At 45.7% G+C, this 21275-nt stretch overlaps 1 protein-coding gene across 8 annotated transcripts in view; it reads left to right on the top strand.

The window, feature by feature from the left end:
* The window catches only part of ahi1 (Abelson helper integration site 1), a 375133-nt gene that overhangs the window by 54933 nt on the left and 298925 nt on the right, over positions 1 to 21275 (top strand). For 7 of the 8 annotated variants that reach the window (XR_005460937.1, XM_038799412.1, XM_038799411.1 and 4 more), the window contains one exon: positions 3911 to 4169. Coding sequence is in view for 7 of the 8 variants with exons in the window: in XM_038799412.1 (XP_038655340.1) it covers positions 3911 to 4169 (259 nt within the window). In the remaining variant the exon portion in view is untranslated. The remainder of the gene's footprint in view (positions 1 to 3910; positions 4170 to 21275) is intronic. The other variant, XM_038799414.1, reaches the window with a different exon arrangement.

The raw sequence follows: 21275 nt of genomic DNA, 5'->3' as shown, positions 1-21275 counted from the left end.
TTACTGGCAGCATCCTCCTTAGTGAAAACAAATTTAGGTCTTCCTCCACAAGATCCACTTCTTAGCATTTAAAAAAAATCTTGATGTATCTTAGCTTCAGATCATTGTGAACAGTTGAATAGACAGCATTGAGGTCCTGAAAACTTTCAGGATATCATAAAATTCAGCGCTAAAACTTGCCACTCTAGTTGGAATTGAATCGAATGAGTGTTTAAAGAAAACTCATTTCTTTATTGTAAAATTATTGTGCACCCTAATGAATATGTCCCTGTTTTTAGATAACTTTTCCTTTTTTAAGTACTAAATTCAGTGCCATTAAATTAATGTTTTATTTGTGCTTTTTTTAAAAGAAGCTTTTCTGATAAAATGATCAAACTAAAGACAGATTTCACTTGTTATATTACTAGATAATTGATATTGGATTTGCAGAACTGTTTACAGAGGTGAATTCAATTGTTTTGGTTTGAACAGACAACTTCAGCTGGACAAATGTGCAACACATTTGACAATTTGGAACTTTCATTATCGAGCTAAGTCTTTATTTTACGCAGATGCAATTAAAAGGAAATATATTCACTAAACGAGCACCAGTAGGTGTCGCAATTACCATGTGTTTACGAGATTTTCCATCCAGCAAATTGACAGTTCCCTCTGTGTATTACATAATTAATTATATGTGGTGGACAATGCAATGAAAACCCCACATCAATTGTAAGAAAATCTCCTCATAATAGTGCCCGCATTTACCTACAATACCCATGCCTAGAGGTGAGGGTGTGATAGGTGGTTTAAATGTCAAAGATGTCGCAACCCTATCCGTCTTTGGATTAAGTGTGATGTCATCCACTAGCTGCAGAGCTGCACTGATAATAGTTGTTTTAAAAAACACTTTGCAAGCAGTTATGGGAGCTGGCCACTTGTTGGAGCTGCAGCACAACATTTTAAAGTTATTTTTCAGTCATCTAAGTATGGATTTCAGTTTTCCGTAATTGCATGTTAGCAGGAAAACTTGTGTAACTTCATGTAAATTTTAATTTTTTAGTGTCTTGTTCCTCTCTTTTGGTTTAATTACCCTGGATTGTCTTGTTTCTTGTCACCTCACCAATTCTGCTGCTCTATCATTCCACTACTCCCCAGCCCTTTACTGCTCTCTCTTCCTCACAGAGAACCTTTCAAAACTGTGTAGTGATGTGCAGGCCAACAATTATCTGTTTCATGGCCTATTCAAGGGTTTTCTTTTTCCTGCAGTTGCTCCTCTAAAGCTATGATCAGTTTACCTGCAATATTATAGAAAGGTACAGTTGAAAATAGGAGACAAAAGCATTGTCGTGAGTGAGGGGATGAAGAAGAAAAAAATTAGGGAAGACAGACATGAATTTTAAGGGTACAGTCAGAAAGGCAAATTGATAGACCAGAGGAGCAGATTGAGCGAGTGGATAAAAAGAGAAAGAAAATTGAAGGACAATGAGAGAACATAGAACATAGAACAGATTTGGGACAAAGGAAATTGGAATTAAAAGGCACATGAGGGCAGAAACTGACATTGCTGGGAAACAAGAGCAATGGGCACGTAGGTAAATACATCAAAACGGCAAAAGAGGTGAAAACATTAGTAAGAAATTAGTAAGACGTAACATTAGAAAACATTTGTGAGACAAATACGTAACAATACTGTACTGAAACATAAATAGGTAGAAGAAGGACACCAACATCCTCGAGGAAAGAGACTTGGAGATTACGAGGCCATGACTTTCCCAGTGTTTAACTGGAGGAAGTTGTGGCTCATCCAGCCCTGGATGAGCGGACATGCTGCCAAGCAACATAAGAAAAACAGTGGAATAAAGGTGAAATACAGCAGGTGCTAGAGATCTGAAATAAAAACCAAGTGCTGGAACAACTCCGCAGGTCTGGCAGCATCTGTGAAAGATGAAACTGAATTAACATTTCGGTATTAGACTTGAAATGTTAACTCCATTTCTCTCTCAACGGATGCTGCCAGACCTGGAATTTTCTGTTTTTATTTCAGAGAACCGATGGACTGACCTCAGCTCTGCTCTTTGGAAAAGTCTTCTTTAATTCCCTTTGCCTCTTTAAAGTTAGAATGTAAAAAGCTTTCTCAAAACACATCTCCACATTATTCATTCATCCTCTCCGACTCAATTCCCACTGTCTTTAACCTCTGAAGCATGCTGGAATATTTCTCTGTGCCAAAAACTTTACTGTTTTTAAAAGTGCAGGAGACTTGTTCTTGTCAACTACTGGAAATGCAGGTTTTGGGTGTGGGAGTCATAGAAACATAGAAAATACGAGCATGAGGAGGCCATTCAGCCTTTTGAACCAGCTCTACCATTCATTATGCTCATGGCCGATCATCAAACTCAGTAGTCTGGCCTCCTCTCTCTCTTCTCCTCACCCCTGCCCAATATCCTTTGACCCCCTTCGCTCCAAGTGTTATATCAAATTGCTCCTTGAAAACAGTGTTTTTGGTGTCAACTGTTTTCTGTGATAACGAATTCCACAGGCTGACAACTCTCTGGGTGAAGAAATTTCTCCTCGCCTCAGCCTTAAATGGTCTACCCCATATCCTCAGACTGTGACCCCCACCATCGGAATATCCTTTTTTCAGCTACCTTTTCTAAGCTAGTTTCTGAGATTGCCCTCATTCTTCTGAACTCCAGTGAATACACCGATTCAAGTTCTCTTCACACAGTCTTGCCACGAATCAGTCTGGTGAACCTTCTCTGCACTCCTCTGTAGCAAGAACTCCCTTCCTCAGATAAGGAGACCAAAACTGTACACACTATTCCAGGTCTGGCCGTACCAAGACATCCCTGCTCATGTACTCTAATCCTTTTGTTATGAAGTACATTTGCCACCTTAACTGCCTGCTGCACCTGCATGCTTGCCTTCAGCGTATGGTGTATGAGGACACCAAGGTCTCCTCTCCTAATTAATGGTCATTCAAAGTGGATAGCCTCATATTTCTCCCAAATTATGCTGCATCTTCCATGAATTTATCCACGCACTCAACTTGTCCAAATCACACTGGAGGATCTGCACTCTCCTCAGCTCACCCTTCCAGCTTTGTCATTTGCAAATTTGCATTTTGTTTCCTCATCTAAATCACGAAAATACATTCTGAATAGCTGGAGTCCCAGCACCAATCCCTGCAGTACCCCAAGAGTCACTGTCCACATTTGGAAAAATATCCGTTTGTTCCTGCTCTTTGTTTCCTGTTTGCTAACCAGTTTTCTATTCATCTCAATACATTACCCCTAATCCCAAGCACTTTAAATTACCTGCTAATCTCTTATGTGGGACAATGTCGAAAGCCTTTTGAAATTCCAAATGAACCACATCGACTGATTCCCCTTCATCAACTCTGCTAGTTACATCCTCGAAGAATTCCGCGAAACATTAATTTCCCTTTCACAAATCGACGATGCTTTTGACCATCCCTCATTGCCTTTCGGAAGGTGGTAGTGAGATGCCTTTTTGAACTGTTGCGGTCTCTCTGATGTAGGTACATCCACAGTACTGTTAGGAAGGGAGTTCCAGGATTTTGACCCACTTACAGCAGTACATTTTGGAGCTCTATTCTTATGGAGTATTTCACCAGTTGCTAAAAAGAAAAAAAATAATCATGCCTGGCAAAAATGGGGTTATAACACATTTTTATTCCAATTTACTTGAATATTATTTACTTGAATATTGACACCTGGATCATTCATTGTGCAGCATTACAGAAGTGAGATAAGTGCATGCTTCACATGTTTATAATATCCGCTTTGCTATTGGGAAGAGGGATTAAACTGGAAAGAAAGTATATCAATTTGGGTACCCTAATGTAACTTTCAGAAAGAGGTATTTAAAAAAATGTAATTGCAGTAATGATATCTCTCCATGCTAGCAGCAGCAGCAGTAACAGAGGAAATGGCGATGAAAGAAGAGATAATCCAAGGCTATCATAAAGGTGAAGAAACCGCTCCTGAGTTAGAGACTGAACTTCAGCAGCAGAAATCAAAGTATTTGACTGATGAAAATCTGGTTCTCGGTGTATATATCCACAAAGCAGACCTATTGAAAACAGATATTCTGACATCCCACCCCTCAGTCAAAGTCCATGTTGTTGATGAAGTGTCAGGGAAATATATAAAGAAAGAGCACAGGTAAGATTCAAGGCTGAAAAAGTCTGCTCAGTCAAACGATGCATAACAAATTGAGTTAGTGATTCAGAATGCAAAGATGTCTTTTATATAATTTATAATTACAGGATAAACAATATACATTTCTAAGATGGCATGAAACATTAATGCAACTTAAGCAGCTAAAGGAAGGGGTTTTATTGAGAGAATTTTGGATTATCAGGATGTCCCAAATTATTTTAAATTATTTTTGAAAATAGGTCACTGATGTAATGTTGGGACGCAAGGCTACCGATTTCTGCGTCGTAAAGACCAACACACAGCAAAGAGATAAATGTTGAGTAAATCTGTTTTGATGTTGTTCGTCAAGGGATACGTATTGGCCTTGACACCAGTTTGACTGTTTGCACTTCAAATTGAGCTATGCAAATTCTAAATGATTTGTCACGGCAAAGGGCTTGAGTTAATGGGCTGGATTCTCCATCGCCCGATGCTGATATCAGGGTCCACAATGCAGTGCAAAATCGGGAAATTGGGATCGTCGGCAGACTCCATGAATAGATAGAATTCTCTGCCCCCGGGACCCAGTGAATAGGGAGAACAGCCCCCACCCCCCTCCTGAATTCGCTAACTGAAGGAACACCCGTGGAAGGACCCCTGGGGGGGGGGGGGGGGGGGGGAGGAACTTGGAGGGACCCACTAATTGGAGATATCCTCTCACAAAAACACCCTGACTACAGGACCCCGCCACACACGCTTACCTCTCTTTGATGTGGCCAATGTTTGTAAACTTTGGGGTTTCTGGTCCATTGAATGCATCAAGGATGTAGTTGGTTTGTGGAAGCTGTCAATCACAGCCCACCACTAGAAAGATTTCTGGCTGTAATTATTTTCACTGCCTATGTGTGGACTATTCTCTTCCTTCCATTCAGGGGTCTCTTTTCTGGGGGGAATGAGGGGGGGAAGGGGAATCCCTGTGTGGGTCCCCTTTAGTTAGGGGGGGGACTCAGTAGGGGGTCCATTTAGTTTTAGGGTCTCAGTGGGGGATCCCTTCAGTTAAGGTGTCTCTGGGGGGTTGCTTTAGTTAGGGGGTCAGTTAGGAGATCCCGGGGGGGTCCCTATTACAGGGGTCTTAGGGCAGCGGAGACTCTCCCTGTTACAGGGGTCTCTGGGCAGGGGTGGTCGAATTACAGGGGTTTGGAGGGGAATCTCCCTATTTCAGGGGTGCAGAAGAGGGAGGGGGAATTCTATTTTGGGGTGCTGAGGCGGGGGGGGGGGGGGGATTTTCCCTATTCGGGGGGTCCTGAAGAACGGGAGGGGGAAATTTCCCTATTCAGGGGTCCCGAAGAGGGAGGAGGGGGAAGCTTTTCATTACAGGGGTCCCCGGGGTTTGAGGATTGGGTCTCTCTATTACAGGGATCTAGGGGAGTTGGGGGGGGATAATCTCCCTATTACAGCGGTCCCAGCGAATGGGGGGGGAGAATCTCCCTATTTCAGGGGTCCCAAAGAGGGGGGGGGCATTTCCCCATTTCAGGAGTCCCGAAGGTGGGGGGGGAGAGGATTTCCCTATTTCAGGGGTCCTGAAGAGGGAGGTGGAAGTTCCCTATTACAGTGGTCCCGGGAGTCGTGGAGGGGGGGGGGAATCTCCTTATTTCAGTGGTCCTCTGGGGGAGTGTTCGGGGAGGGGGGGGAATCTCCCTATTCCAGGGGTCCTGTGGTGTGGGGTGGGGGGATTTCGAGCTTACAGGTGCCCCCGGGGAGTCGTGGGGTGAAATCTCCCTATGACAAGGGTCCTCGGGGAGTGTTCGGGGTGGGGTGGGGCGGGGGCGGGATCTCCCTATTACAGGTGTCCCTGGGGAGTGTGTGTGGGGGGGGGGGATCTCCCTATTACAGGAGTCCCCTCCCTATTACAGGGGTCCCGAAGAGGGGGAGTGGGGAACTCCCTATTACAGGGGTCCTGAGGAGTGTGTGGTGGGGGGGGGGGAGAATCTCCCTATTCCGGGGTCCCAGAGAGTGGTGGGGGGAGGGGGGATCTCCCTGTTCCAGGGGTCCCAGGGAATGGGGGAGGGGGTGTCTCCCTATCAGGGGTCCCGGAGGGGGGAATCTGCCTATTACAGGGGTCCTGTGGTGTGAGGGGGATCTCCCTATTATAGGGGTCCTGTGGAGCGTTCGGGGGTGGGGGGGATCTCCCCATTACAGGGGTCCAGAGGAGTGGAGTGGGGGGATTTCCATCTTACAGGTGTCCCCGGGGAGTGTGTGGGGGGGAGGGGGTGAATCTCCCAATACAGAGGTCCCTGGAGTGTGGGGTTATCTCCTGATTATAGGGGTCCTGGGGAGTGGGGGTTGGGTCTCCCTACTGCAGGGGAGTTTGGGGATGGGGGGGTGGGGGCGCGGTAATCTCCCTATTACAGCGGTCCCAGGGAGTGGAGGGGGAACTCCCTATTACAGGGGTCCCGGGTGGGGTGGGGGGGAGGAATCTCCAGGGGTCCTGCAAGACAGGTCGCGGGGTCACCCCATTACAGCGGCCCACGATTGGGGGTATGTGGGGGGAATCTTCCTATTACAGGGGCCCCTGGGGAGGTGGGTCACCCCATTACAGGGTTCGGGAGGTTGTCTACCTATTTCAGGGGTTCTTTGGTGGGAAACTCCTTGTGAGCGGTTTGGTGGGGGCGGTTGCGTTACCCATGTACTTGGGGTGTGGGACTGATTTGTGGTGCATGGGGGGTGGCATGAACGGCCACGGAGTTTCGTGATCAACTATCCTGCTCAAATGGCGGCCTGATAGCGGGAACCCTTGTATTCCTCGCCAGGCATAAATTTGTGTCAGGGGATACGGAATTACATCCCGGGTTGCGCTCCCAGGGGGAACGTGAAACGGTTCAATTCTCCTCTAGCGGGAGAACATAGATTCTCCACGCTGGAATCGCGTTCGGTGATGAGCTGGAGAATCCCATTTGGCGGCTAAATTGGAAGTGGCGCCGGTTTTTAAATTCTCTGCCCCTGAAAATAGCCGTGCTTGTGGAGTACGCCACGGCGAGTATCCACTGCCTCAGGCCATTGCCTGTACCCATCCCAAAATGCTCCGTCCCCGACCAGCCGAATTCCCGACGGTGTGGGACTCTCATGGTCCCACCGTGGATCCTCGCCTGGTGGCTACGGACTCGGTCTGTGGCCGCCACGGTCGGGGGAGGGCCGCTCGCCGGGCAGCAGGGGCTTCATTCGGGGCTGGGGTCAATGTGTGCGGGCGGTCCGGGGTGCGCAAGCGGCCGATGCGGGGTACTACTTTGCCGCTCCAGGTCCGCGGGCTGAGTCTGCCACGGAGCACGACGCGGGCGCTGCAGGCCGCCGTCGTGCGCATGTGCGATCTCAGACCTGGAAGTGCTGGGGGCCGTATCGCCAGCTGGAACTGCGAGCTCTATGACGGCTGCCTGCTAACCCCCAGCAAAACGGGGAATCAGTGGCCTTTTGATGCCAGTTTTCCTCGTATAAAAGACCACAGTTTTCACGACGGCGTGGGGACTTAGTCCCAAAAACGGAGAATCCAGCCCATAGTCTCCCAAATGGGGAATCCACCGCGGTGTCTTATTCGAAAGTTGGCAACTCTCATGTTGCACCACTCTTTCCGTACCGTACTGAGGGTGTCAGATTCAGTTGTGTGCCATTGTTTCTGCCGTTTGATGTTTTAAACTAACTGCGGTAAAAGCGCCATAATTGAAACCGTTAATTAAAAACCCACCTAGAAGGGGGGAGGACTTGTACCACGAGTGCGAATTATCACCTTTGATTAACTGGTTATGTTGCGTTTCATTATGCTTCTATGAAGCACCTTGGGACATTGTCTTACGTTAAAGGTGTTTTATAACTGCAACTTTGTGGCTATGGGAGGATGGTGTACAATTACTTAAGTTTACAAAATAATTGATGAGCAAGTAAGTCACATTGAAAGATGAGGCTTTAAATTTGTTTGTCTGGTATTGTACTTTTTGAAATTAGTGAGATTATCCGTGTGAGTGTGTTAATAGTTTTCCATCTATTTCTTTAAAGTTTTATATCTAGCACATGTTTGCAGACCATGGGCACATGTCCATGTGTCATTGCGATAAAAACGTAGAACTGCTTTTTAAAGATAAATTTAGAGTACCCAATTCATTCCTTCCAATTAAGGAACAATTTAGCATGACCAATCCACCTACCCTGCACATCTTTAGGTTGTGGGGGTGAAACCCATGCAAACACTGGGAGAATGTGCAAACTCCACACGGACAGTGACCCAGAGCCGGGATGGAACCTGGGCCTCGCCGTTATGAGGCAGCAGTGCTAACCACTGCATCACCATGCTGCCCAGAGAAATGCTTTTTAGTGGCTTATGATCAAGTTAATCAGAAAATGGTGAACACGAGCTGTTCTAATTCACAGACCTCATTAACATATTATTGGATCACCTAATGGGAATGGGTAAAGGAAAATTGCCAGCCTTCTGTGAAAATGAAAGATAGAAATGGCAAGATTAGGGAACCATGGATGACAGGTGAAATTGTGAGACTAGCTAAGATGAAAAAGGAAGCATACATAGGATCGAGGCAACTCAAAACTGATGAAGCTTTGGAGGAATATCGGGAAAGTAGGACGAATCTCAAACGCGCAATAAAGAGGGCTAAAAGGGGTCATGAAATATCTTTGGCTAACAGGGTTGAAGGAAAATCCCAAAGCATTTTATTCGTATGTAAGGAGCAAGAGGGTAACTAGAGAAAGGATTGGCCCACTCAAAGACAAAAGAGGGAATTTATGCGTGGACTCAGAGGAAATGGGTGAGATTCTTAATGAGTACTTTGCATCGGTATTCACAAAGGAGAGGGACAAGACGGATGTTGAGGCTAGGGGTGGATGTTTAAATACTCTCGATCAAGTTGTCATACGGAAGGGGGAAGTTTTGGGTATTCTAAAAGACATTAAGGTGGACAAGTCCCCAGGACCGGATGGGATCTATCCCAGGTTACTGAGGGAAGCGAGGGTCGAAATAGCTGGGGCTTTAACAGATATCTTTGCAGCATCCTTGAGCACGGGTGAGGTCCCGGAGGACTGGAGAATTGCTAATGTTGTCCCTTTGTTTAAGAAGGGTAGCAGGGATAATCCAGGGAATTATAGACCTGTGAGCTTGATGTCAGTGGTAGGCAAACTGTTGGAGAAGATACTGAGGGATAGGATCTATTCACATCTGGAAGAAAATAGACGTATCAGTGATAGGCAGCATGGTTTTGTGCAGGGAAGGTCATGTCTTACAAACCTAATAGAATTCTTTGAGGAAGTGACAAAGTTAATTGATGAGGGAAGGGCTGTAGATGTCGTATACATGGACTTTAGTAAGGCGTTTGATAAGGTTTCCCATGGCAGGTTGATGGAAAAAGAGAAGTCGTATGGGGTTCAGGGTGTACTAGCTAGATGGATAAAGAACTGGCTGGGCAACAGGAGACAGAGAGTAGTGGTGGAAGGGAGTGTCTCAAAATGGAGAAGGGTGACTAGTGGTGTTCCACAGGGATCCGTGCTCGGACCACTGTTGTTTGTGATCTACATAAATGACCTGGAGGAAGGTATAGATGGTCTGATTAGCAAGTTTGCGGATGATACTAAGATTGGTGGAGTTGCAGATAGCGAGGAGGACTGTCAGAGAATACAACAAAATATAGATAGAGTGGAGAGTTGGGCAGAGAAATGGCAGATGGAGTTCAAGCCAGGCAAATGCGAGGTGATGCATTTTGGAAGATCAAATTCAAGAGCGGACTATATGGTCAATGGAAGGGTCTTGGGGAAAATTGATGTGCAGAGAGATCTGGGAGTTCAGATCCATTGTACCCTGAAGATGGCAATGCAGGTTGATAGAGTGCTCAAGAAGGCATACAGCATATAGGGGCTGGTTTAGCTCACTTGGCTAAATCGCTGGCTTTTCAAGCAGGCCAGCAGCACGGTTCGATTCCCGTACCAGCCTCCCCGGACAGGCGCCGGAATGTGGCGACTAGGGGCTTTTCACAGTAACTTCATTGAAGCCTACTCGTGACAATAAGCGATTTTCATTTCATTTTCATGCTTGCCTTCATCGGACGGGGTATGGAGTACAAGAGTTGGCAGGTCATGTTACAGTTGTACAGGACTTTGGTTCGGCCACATTTGGAATACTGCGTGCAGTTCTGGTCGCCACATTACCAGAAGGATGTGGATGCCTTGGAGAGGGTGCAGAGGAGGTTCACCAGGATGTTGCCTGGTATGGAGGATGCTAGCTATGAAGAAAGGTTGAGTAGATTAGGATTATTTTCGTTGGAAAGACGGAGGTTGAGGGGGGACCTGATTGAGGTCTACAAAATTATGAGAGGTATGGACAGGGTGGATAGCAACAAGCTTTTCCCAAGAGTGGGGGTGTCAGTTACAAGGGGTCACGATTTCAACGTGAGAGGGGGAAAGTTTAAGGGAGATGTGCGAGGAAAGTTTTTTACGCAGAGGGTGGTGGGTGCCTGGAATGCTTTACCAGCGGAGGTGGTAGAGGCGGGCACGATAGCATCATTTAATAAGCATCTAGACAGGTATATGAATGGGTGGGAACAGAGGAAGTAGACCTTGGAAAATAGGAGACAGGTTTAGATAAAGGATCTGGATCGGCGCAGGCTAGGAGGGCCGAAGGACCTGTTCCTGTGCTGTAATTTTCTTTGTTCTTTGTTCTAGCCACCAACCTGCACTTGGTTAAGAAGGGTTTCGATTTTCACACAGAATTTTTAAAAAAATCTTTCATAATTAAAAAAAAAAGCTTTCACTATCTCTTCAGATTTCAATCCTCCCCTGACTTGTTTCAGCCGGTAAGTAAAATTCTAATAGCTTCCCCACTCCGGCCTGAGTTAAAATTGCCTACGGGCCCTGATGTCTACATTGAACCATTTATTAAATGAAAGGGCCCAACTGGCTTTTGAACAGTTTAGTCACCTGTCCTGGAGACAATATAGATAGGCTTACCACAGTAGTCACAGTGGTTTCAGCTATTAGGTTTACCCAATCTCAAATGATCATGAACTAAAATGTCTTCAAGGCTATGCCAGCACCCCTGCCAATGGGAAGTGGAAAGTGTTTATCAGACCCTGATATAACGAATACTTTAGCACAACAGGGGCAATAAAATAAAAACAGAAAATGCTGGAAATACTCCGGTTCGGCCGCACATATGGAGGGAGAAGCAGACTTAATGTTTCAGGTCTAAGGTCATCACAGGCCTCGAAAGTTAACTTTGGACCGTAAGTTGGGTGAAAAATCATGGCCCGCAGGCATTCCAAAAGTTTAAAGCTCGTTTACTTGTTCCAGAAAACTTTGTTCAAACCTCTACTGGTTGGAGCTGCTCGGTACCTTCAGCGAAAATGTCCCCGCAGGCCCTAGTGCGGTGCAACTGCAGTGAACTCTGAGGTAACTCCCCCACCTCCCGCTTTTTTTTACTGCAGGGAGGTTTAAAGGGCCAAGTGAAATTGGCAGGCAGGGAGAAGGTAAATACATGGTATTTTATCTGGTTGGGAGGGTTGTGTCAATGGGGGAGGAGTTAGGGTTGGGTCTTGCGAGGGGAGGCGGTTGTCAGGCTGGGTGGGATGTTAGGGTGTTGTGAGGTGAGGCTGGTGGGGGTGACTTGGAGGGGTGACTAGAGCAAGGAAGTTCAGGGTTTCCAGATTTGCTTTTGTAAGTGTGGTAAGCTTCTGGACAACTTTGGAGATATGTTTGAACTACTAGATTGAATTTTTTTGTTGAGTCCTTGTTATTCTGTTATACATTCTCTCATGTGAGATCCATAAATGTCTTCCCCATGTTTATTGCTTGGTATCTCCCTTTGTTATCTCCTGCAAATTTCTGTTTTTTATACTCGAGTCTCAATGGCACATTCTGTGAGCACAGTAAGAAGTCTTACAACACCAGGTTAAAGTCCAACAGGTTTGTTTCAAACACTAGCTTTCGGAGCTCTGCTCCTTCCTCAGGTGAATGAGGCTAGTGTTTGAAACAAACCTGTTGGATTTTAACCTGGTGTTGTAAGTCTTCTTGCTGTGGTCACCCCAGTCCAACGCCGGCATCTCCACATCATGTTTTGTGAGACCATTTGTCTGCAGGGGGCATCATAACTAAACCCAGTCTTGTACTGAATCAAGGTTCATATACACTTGCTTCTCATAGTACTTACTTAAAAGTGATCAAATTCATGAACAATTGCTGATCTTTGTTAAAGGGAAGCTATGGTCAATTGTAGCATAAGACCTTGAACTAGTTCAGTGACCAATGGTGAAACCTCTTTCTTACATTTTGTAGTGACAGAAATGAATTTTTCTTTTAAGATAAATGTATGGGGCTCTTGGGGAAGTCTTTTTTATCATATGCAAGGGAATTATGCCCTTTATCCTCAAATTGTTTTTAAATGTGAGTTGAAGACTTTTTCAAAATGAAACAAAAATTAACGATGCAAGAGACTAAAACAGAAATGAAGGACAGAGGGAGGTCAAATTGGTTGTCTTGGTGGAAGCATATAAAATATACTCCAGCGTTCTCTATGTCACACACTTCAAATTAGAAATGTGCATTCTAGATTAAATAAGTTTGATGTTTAGATTAAAGAAACTCTTTGTTTGACCATGAAATGCATTAGTGTAGTAGTTAGTGTATGAGTTACTGTGTGTGCTAACCTATAATTAGTGACACTCTAGTCCGGACTATTTATTTCCCCCCCTCAATTCCAATAAATGTGCATCATGTTTTGCACTTGACACATTTCTAAAGTATTCTGATGAGAAGTAAATGCAGATTGGAATGCGAGACATGGTGTCTATTCTATCCTCTAACTCGCTTGGACCATCCCTTAACTATTGCATCAACAAAATTTATTTTGCAAATTGGTCATCTGCAATGTAAGGCCATACTTTGTAACCAAACATAGATACATAGTCATTTTGCAATTCTCTCATGCTTACTTTGAATACTATGCACGCAATATTTTGCAAAACCACAAGCCAATAAAGATGCTCAATATTACAGGAATGATTTTCAAATATGTGAGTAACATTTGTCTGTGGTAATACTATAGTTTGTATTAATAGGCATTACGTCTAACTGGTGATCCATGTTTTGAAAGACTAACTTGGGTAACTGACTCTACAGACACTGATATGTGTGTCATAGCTATTGGTCTGAGTAAATCTGCAAGGTTATGCAAATAAAAGTGTTAAATTAACAGCGAGAGCTGATGTTGTATTTATATAGCACCTTGCGTTTTTGTGAAGTGCTCCAAAACCTTTCAGATACTTAGAAAGGTTGGAGTCGGGATTTTCTGCTTTCTCGTGTAGCGCACCCCCCGCAGACAGCTGGATCCTCCGTCCCGGCAGTGGCCAATGGGATTTCCCATTGTGGGCACCACTCGGGAAATCCGTGAGCGTGAGTGGACTGCTGGCGAAACGGAGGATCCCACCAACAGAGAATCCAGCCCAGGGACTTTCATGCAGCAAAATAAAGGATATAGAATCAGAGTTTTACAGCACAGAAAGAGGCCCTTTGGCCCATTGTGTCCTGGCCGGCCATCTATTCTAGTCCCATTTTCTAGCACTTGGTCTGTAGCTTTGTATGCTATAGTGATTTTTCTTTATTCATTCATGGGATAGGGGCATCGCTGGCCAGGCCAAAATTTATTGCCCATCTCTGAGGCCATTTAAGAGTCAACCCCATTGCTATGGGTCTGGAGTCACATGTAGGCCAGACTAGGTAAGGATGACAGATTCCCTTCCCCAAAGGACATTAGTGAACCAGATGGGTTTTTGCGACAACCAACAATGGTTTCATGGCCATCATTAGATTTTTAATTCTAGATTTCTATTGAATTCAAATTCCACCATCTGCCCTGGTGGCCTTTGAACCCGGGTTCCTAGAGCATGTCCCAGGGCCTCTGGATTACTAGTCCAGCGATAATACCACTATGCCACTGCCTCCTGTTTTGTAGTTCTGTCAGTTGAGGCAGAATTTTCAGCCAGGATTGGTGGAGAACCTGCTACTTAGTGGTTTCATGTAATCTTTAATATGCTACAAAGCCAAGAAGACAGAGTTATCAGTTTAATGTTTCATCCAAAGAAGCATATCTGAAATTGCAGCATTCCCTTGGGGTTACACTGTTAATATAGCGGATAAAGTCGAGAGCAGGGTTGGACTCCTGTCCTTCAGCAGTGTGAATGCAATCAGCTAAGTCAAGCTGCTGCTGCCATTCAGAGTTGTATTTGTTACTACAAACTAGTAGAATGAGGTGCGTTTGTACTTTGTTCTGCTTTTGTAATCTGTATCAAGTACTTCATGTTGGCTGAAGTGAAAAATTGCAAAACAAATTGGGTTACACTAAAATTGCCTTCAGTGTATACATTGAACATGATTAGGTCATCGGTTAATAGCAAATTCAACATCATTTTTAAGATTAAATGAAAATCACTTATTGTCACGAGTAGGCTTCAATGAAGTTACTGTGAAAAGCCCCTAGTCGCCAGGATGAAGGCCAAATGTTCCATTTGGTGTCTGCATTTTCATTTGACAGTACTCCCTTAAATGCCTTCTCATCTCATCCAATAATGCCATTTATCTTTAAAAATGGATCTAGTTGCCTCTTAAAGCAATTTCTACTGTCTGCTTCAATGTTCCTCCCTCCTTCCCTATGAATTTGTTGTGGGAGTGGGATAAAGTTTTACTTTGATTCCCTTTTACCGCAGTGAATCATTTGTCTAGCAAACCTTAATAATCCCCTTTAGAATAAGTATTTGAATTACAGGAAAAGAAAGTGGTTTTTTTTTGTTCCATTAAAAATGCAATATTTTTCTGTCAGCGTAGTCTTCGGGGCAAGGTCTGGCTTTCTGCTGTGCTGCTGCAGTGAGTATTTTGCAGTGGTTACAGTGCAAGCATCAGGTGTGCACACATACTGGTCAGTGCACTGCTTGAATATAAAAGCATATAAAAATACTCTTGTTGGTGGTGATGTGCTGAACAGTTGCACGAAAGATGGCTCCTCTGTTGGAAACTTCAATTTAGACCCTTTTAACCTAGAAATCAGACACCAAAACAAGAAACCCCCCCCGCCCCCAAAAACAACCACCTGAGGAAATGCCCTCCAAACCAGCCACGGAGCTTGAAAAATAGTAAGAGCAGCAAAAATGAGAGGAAAGGAAGATTCAGACAAGCAAAGCAGAGAAGAGCATGGTGGACTGAGTGGGATCATCAGCGTGAATGATGGCCTGTCCACTGACATGGCAGTGGATGGAGCTCCTTACACGAGCTCCAAAAATACAGAGTCCATCAAGGACGACGTCATGTCGGCCATGGGGGTGGCCATAGAAATCATGTTGGGCCCTTTTCAAAGAGGCGCTGGAAAGAACGGAGCAGAGGCTGGAGGTCCAGGAGGCAACAGTGCGGGAACTGGAGAAAGCGGCCACCAACCAGAGCAATCGTTTTGCCTCATTCAAGGCAGAAGTTGCAAAACCCTGAGAGCGCTCAAGGGGAAAGTGGAAGATCAGGAAAATGGGTCTCGCCAGGAACAAAGGATTGGTGGACTACCCGAGGGCAGAAACCCGACGGAGTACGTTGTGCAGATGCTGGAAAGCCGGTTGAGGCAGGAAAGCATCCCACGCCTGCAGAGGTAAACCAGGCCCACAGCTCCGGCAAAGGCCCAAAGCCGGAAAATCTACATGGGTGATTATTGCAAAACTTTATCAATACCAAATAAGGAGCGATTTCTGAACTGCATGAGAAGCACGCGGTCCTGCAGATGAGAAGCGCATACAATTTGCATCTATCAGGACATTGGGGCTGACCTGGCCAAGCGCTAGGCTTTATTTTAAAAAAAAAGTGCACTTCGGAATGCTGAATCTGGAAAGACTCTGGGTAACAATAGACAATAAGGAACATTATTTTAACACGCTGGAGGATGCAGACGTGTTCATCCAGAAGAACAGACTGGGAAGACAGCAATAACGGACATATATGGACCATTAACATTGTTTCTTCATTCTCTGGACTGAGCACTTGCATGTCCTGGGTGAGGGGTGGGGGGGAAAGAGGAGAGGAGGAGGCGACGGCAGAGGTGCACCAAAGTGAAAACAGGGGTGGAGGGGAGGGTGGGAGATCAAAACTGGCGGAGGAACATAGGAATTAGGAGCAGAAGTAGGCAATTCAGCCCTTCAAACCTGCTTCAGCATTCAATCATATCATGGCTGATCTCTTCCTGGTCTCAAATCCACCTCTCTGCCTGTTCCCCATATCCCTTTAACCCTTTTTTAAAATCAGAAATATATCTATCTCCTTCTTGAAATCTCTTAATGATTCAGACTCACCACACAATGGGGCAGTGAGTTCCACAAATTCACTACCTTCTGCCAGAATCTCCCGCCGTGTACCCGAATAGGAACCGGAATGTGGCGACTAAGGGCTTTTCATGGTAACTTGTAGAACTGCTCCCAGGGGTGAGCCACCACACTGGTGAGTATGCTAATGCATTTAAGTAAGAGAAGGGCGGGGGGCGCAGCGCAGCTCCCGAAAGGGAGGGAGCACCTGCAAGATGTGAGGACAAAACAAACAATCGGGGGTGTCGATCGTTATGCTCTCTCCTTAATTGGCTCTGTTTATGACGGTTAATATGGTCGCTGTCCTTAATTCTAATTATGCTTGCTCAAGAGTCGCCAGGTATCTTTTCGATACCGCCACAATGTTCAAAACCGAATACTGATCAAAGACTCGCTACACCAGTTAGTAAGTTCAAAAATCAATACTCATTTATTTACACACAGTCAATTATACTCATGCACAAACTCTACTAACTAAACTATCACTACTACTAAAAGCCTATACTTAGCTTCGGGTGCCCACTCAGTCAGAGGAACAATGGCCGTTGTCCGGTTCTGAGGCTGCTGGCATCGAACTTGTAAAGCATAGTAGCTAGGAGCATCTATCTTATAGCGTGCGTTGACTTTGGACTTACTTGTCTGGTGCAGCTGCTAGGCAGGTCTCTCGCTGCTGAGAGCCAAGTCCAAGAAGAATGATTCTCTCTTGGGGGCTTCCTCTTATACCCCAAAGGGGCTTCGCGCACCTTTGGGCGGGCCTTGAACTTGGCCCCAATTAATTGGACCATATCCTAGTCATCGGTATTGATTTTCTCCAATAAAGGGGTGACTGCCTGATCGCTGGGCGGGCCCTAGGTGACCGTTGGCCTGCTTTTGTTTCAGTCTCCACTGGCGCCGGGGTGTCTGATTTGGTATTGTTTGCTTAAATGTTTCTCTTTTGTCCCCGGAGATAGCTTATTAGTATGCTAATGGCTTTGCAGTACGGTCTTGTCTGGGAGCTGCAAACTCCAATCAACAGACAAACCTTGCATGGCTTGCTTTCTCAGCATTGTCCATTTTGTAATCGGGACGTGGCCACCCCAGGTGGCTACACTCCCCCCTTGTGATCCTCAACGCGAATCGTGAAGGATCACATTACCGCGTCGTCTTCATTCTCTGACCAAGTGGAGCACCCATGACTAGGCTCTACACTGCCCTATACTATGAAATGCATTAAGGCATGCATTACAAAATTAAAAAAACTGGAACCTCTAACTATTCTCAATAAACTATTCGCACTTAAGCAATCCAAAAATATTCTAGCATCTTAAACTGTACAAAATAGCAGCACACAAATTCCTCTGGCTTGGCAGTCAAGCACAGAGATTACACTTCTTTATTGAGACAAACAACACACACACAAAGAAACGGATGCTCTTTAATTCATGTCAATGGGTTCGGGGGTCTGGTGAAATCCGAAAATAGGGGACCTAAATCTGTATACCGGGGTGCGAGAGCGGTAGGCTCTCTTTCGCCATTTTCTCATTCTGATGGTCTGTACGACACTGCAAAGTATCGCCAGTGCTAAGAGTGCTTCTACAACATATGAAAGTGAATACCAAGTGATAAACGTATCACACCAGGTCAGGGTATTGTTAACTGTTTCTGGGCTCTGTGTATTGCAGGGAACGGAATCATTGACGGCCTGAGGGGTGGGGGTGAGTGGGTTAGCGTCCGCGCGCAACCGAAGGGATCCCGCTAAGATCCATGTGACAAAGATGGAGGTGGTCTTCATCTTTCTTTTCTTCTTGTAGTCCTTGAGTTTCCGGAGTTCTGTGAACACAAGCATAATACCTGATGTTATCTTGCTTAAGTTCTGTCTGTCCTTTATTGCCAATTACCCTTTATAATTGGTCACCATCTGTGACACCCTCATTTAAAAAAAAAACAAATTGATGGACAAGACATTCTAGAAAAAATACTGACACAGTGCGAGCCATCTTGCAGCCTGTGCGGTTTACCATCCCAATGTTTGAGGATGTAAATAGCATGTGGAGAGCAACCTAAGGGTTGCCGTAAAACAAACAAAATATTTTCGAACTAAAAGAGCCAAAATGAGGTGCGTATGAGCTGTGACGGGTAAGAAATGGATGGATTCCTCAGGTAGGACGGTGATCAGTGCCGCATGTGCTCTACCCGAGCGTAGCTGACCAGAGGGGGTTTCTTCAGGCAGGGCGGGGACCAGTGCCGTTTCTCCACTGCCTGAGCAACCGGCATGAATGGGTATGAATGTGGTCGTTGTGGGGGTTGCAGTAATGCCTCTTCTCTCTCGAATCAGAAGAGCAGTAACGAAATGGTGTCTGGGCAAACTTTCAAGGTCTCAGAGGTTTCTGCGGACAAACTAGTCGGTTGTCCGTGGACAAACTTGTTCCATTAACTGCCGGGGGCGTTAAAGGAATGGTGGCGTAGGGCCGTGAAAACATGCAAATTCTAAACAATCAACACTTAACAGTAACACAAACAAACATGCAACAAACTTGGTGCAGGTTCCATCAGAAAGGACACCGTATTTCTCTATCGGTTCCTTTTTACCATCATCTGGACACCTCAGTTTTCGGTACCGAACAGAGTCGCAAAGGGATTAGTTTGGTGGGAGTCAGACTCAATGTCATCATCTTTACTGGCTGCCATACTCTCGACTGGATTAACTTTGCCAAAGCTGCGTGGGGCGAATTGGGGTCCATCGCGTCGTTCCGGATGAGCCTGAACGAATAGTCTCGGTGCCAGAATTGTGTGTCAAGTTTGGAATTGTTGGGGTTCAGTGCATAATCGTCGGGCGGTGGGTCTGGGTCAGGGGCTTTTATGTATGTGATTTCTAGGGGGTCACTAGAATCATGCTCGGAATCACTGGGAGTGGGGCCTGGTACAGGGGGATAGTCATAACATGGTGTGCTGTAGCTGTCATCAGTGCTGTCACAATCATTGTCGCTGTCGTGCTGGTTGGGGGCGGGGAGAGGCGGAGTCGAGTCTCTGGGGGCGGAGTTGAAGTTGTGTCTGAGGACGGGCTGGACTGGCTGGGGGAGGGTAGGAATGCGTCATCTGTGGGCGTGGCATGCTCATCTGCGAGCAGAATGTGGTGTGTATGGCTATTCTGCGAGCCTTGAGCTGGTTTATGTGAAACCACGCAGACTTTCCATTGGGATATGTGATCTTGTATACCGAAGGGCTGACTTTGTCCGAAATGGAATACGGTCCTGAGAATTTTGGGGAAAGGAATGAACTTGGGTTGTATAGGGAAAGCATCACTTGCTGCCCTACTGCAAATTCAGTGGTGTGCACTGTCTTATCGAAAGAAGCCTTGCTCTGTTTCTTCCGTGTTCCCAGTCTTTCAGATGCTACGAGTTGGGCTGCCTTAGCGTTCTCTACTAGCTGCTGTACAGCGTTTTTGTGTGTGAGGGCTGTGTCTGCAGGGCTGGTCAAATCTAAACCGAATAAATATTCTGTCCCTTTCATGGGGCGTCCGGTCATGAGAGTGTGGGGGGAGGTGTCCTGTGGACGTGGATACAGTGTTTCTTAAAAACATTAACGCAAATGGGAGAACTGAATCCCAGGTGCTGTTATTTTGCTGTACCATTTTCCTGAGGGTGGCTTTTAATGTTCAGTTCATCCTCTCTAATACCGCTTGACTGGGGGTAGTATGCAATATGAAACTTTTGTGTTATTATGAAAATTGTGAAGACGTTTTTCATAACTCGTCCTGTGAAATGATCGGACTCTATACTGCAGGGGAGTCCCCATCTTGAAAAGATATGGTGGGTTAGGATTTTTGTGGTTGTCTATGCTGTATTGGTTCGTGATAGAAAAGCCTCCACCCATTTTGTGAAGGTGTCGATGACCACCAACACATACTTGTATCCGTTTCTGCAAGGGGGTAGGGGTCCTATGAATTCTATCTGGAGATTAGTCCAGGGGCCGTTAACGGGGCGGGTATGACTAAGTTGAGCCTTTTTTGCATATCTGTCCAGATTGTGCTGGGCACAGATCAAGCAATTCTCTATGTAGTGGGTGACGTCGGCTTTTAAATTTAGCCACCCGCAGAGCGGTCTGAGGTGGGTTCAATTCCTTGGTGTCCATGATTGTCATGGAACTGACAAATGATCTGGTTCGTGTCCTGCCTTGGTACTACATAAATGCTGTCCTTCAGAATCACACCGTCGTGTGTGGTTATAGAATTCTTAAACTTGTCATAAGGGGCTGGGAAGGTTCCCGTTAAAATCTCCCTGAGCTTCTCATCCTCTTTCTGAGCCTGAGCTAAATCCTGTATGTTGGTCTGTGAGACCTGAACTGCGTGTTCGGCGGGGGGGTTCCAAAAATAACCATGCCTGGAACCTGCCTTCACTAGGGCATCTTCTTTAACCTTACCGGGGGGGAAGAACGGTGATGACTACGAACTTTAATAATTCCATATTGTTTGTCTTTTGCCTTCTCTAAAATATGGCGGAGTAATGGGGTAGGGGTTTTCTGTCTGCGGAAACAAATCCTCTTGTTTTCCACAGGGGTAGGAATTCCGTGAGACTATTACAGACATACAAGTTGTCCGAATAGATGTCTGCTGGGGTCAGGAACGAGTCGGGGTGGTCTGCTATATATGCTATCGCTGCCAGTTCTGCTGCCTGCGAGACTAAGTGTCCTGGCAACTTTCGGGAAATCTCTTCTAGGGCGCGTACCTGCGCGTCCTCTACATAAATTCCGCAACCTGTTCTTTTTCCATTCCAAAAAAACTGTG

This window comes from Scyliorhinus canicula, chromosome 6 (genome assembly GCF_902713615.1).
Source record: "Scyliorhinus canicula chromosome 6, sScyCan1.1, whole genome shotgun sequence".
In the NCBI taxonomy this organism is placed as follows: Eukaryota; Metazoa; Chordata; class Chondrichthyes; order Carcharhiniformes; family Scyliorhinidae; genus Scyliorhinus; species Scyliorhinus canicula.
Note: the sequence above shows the minus strand (reverse complement) of the source record. Positions and strands in the feature narration are given on the sequence as shown.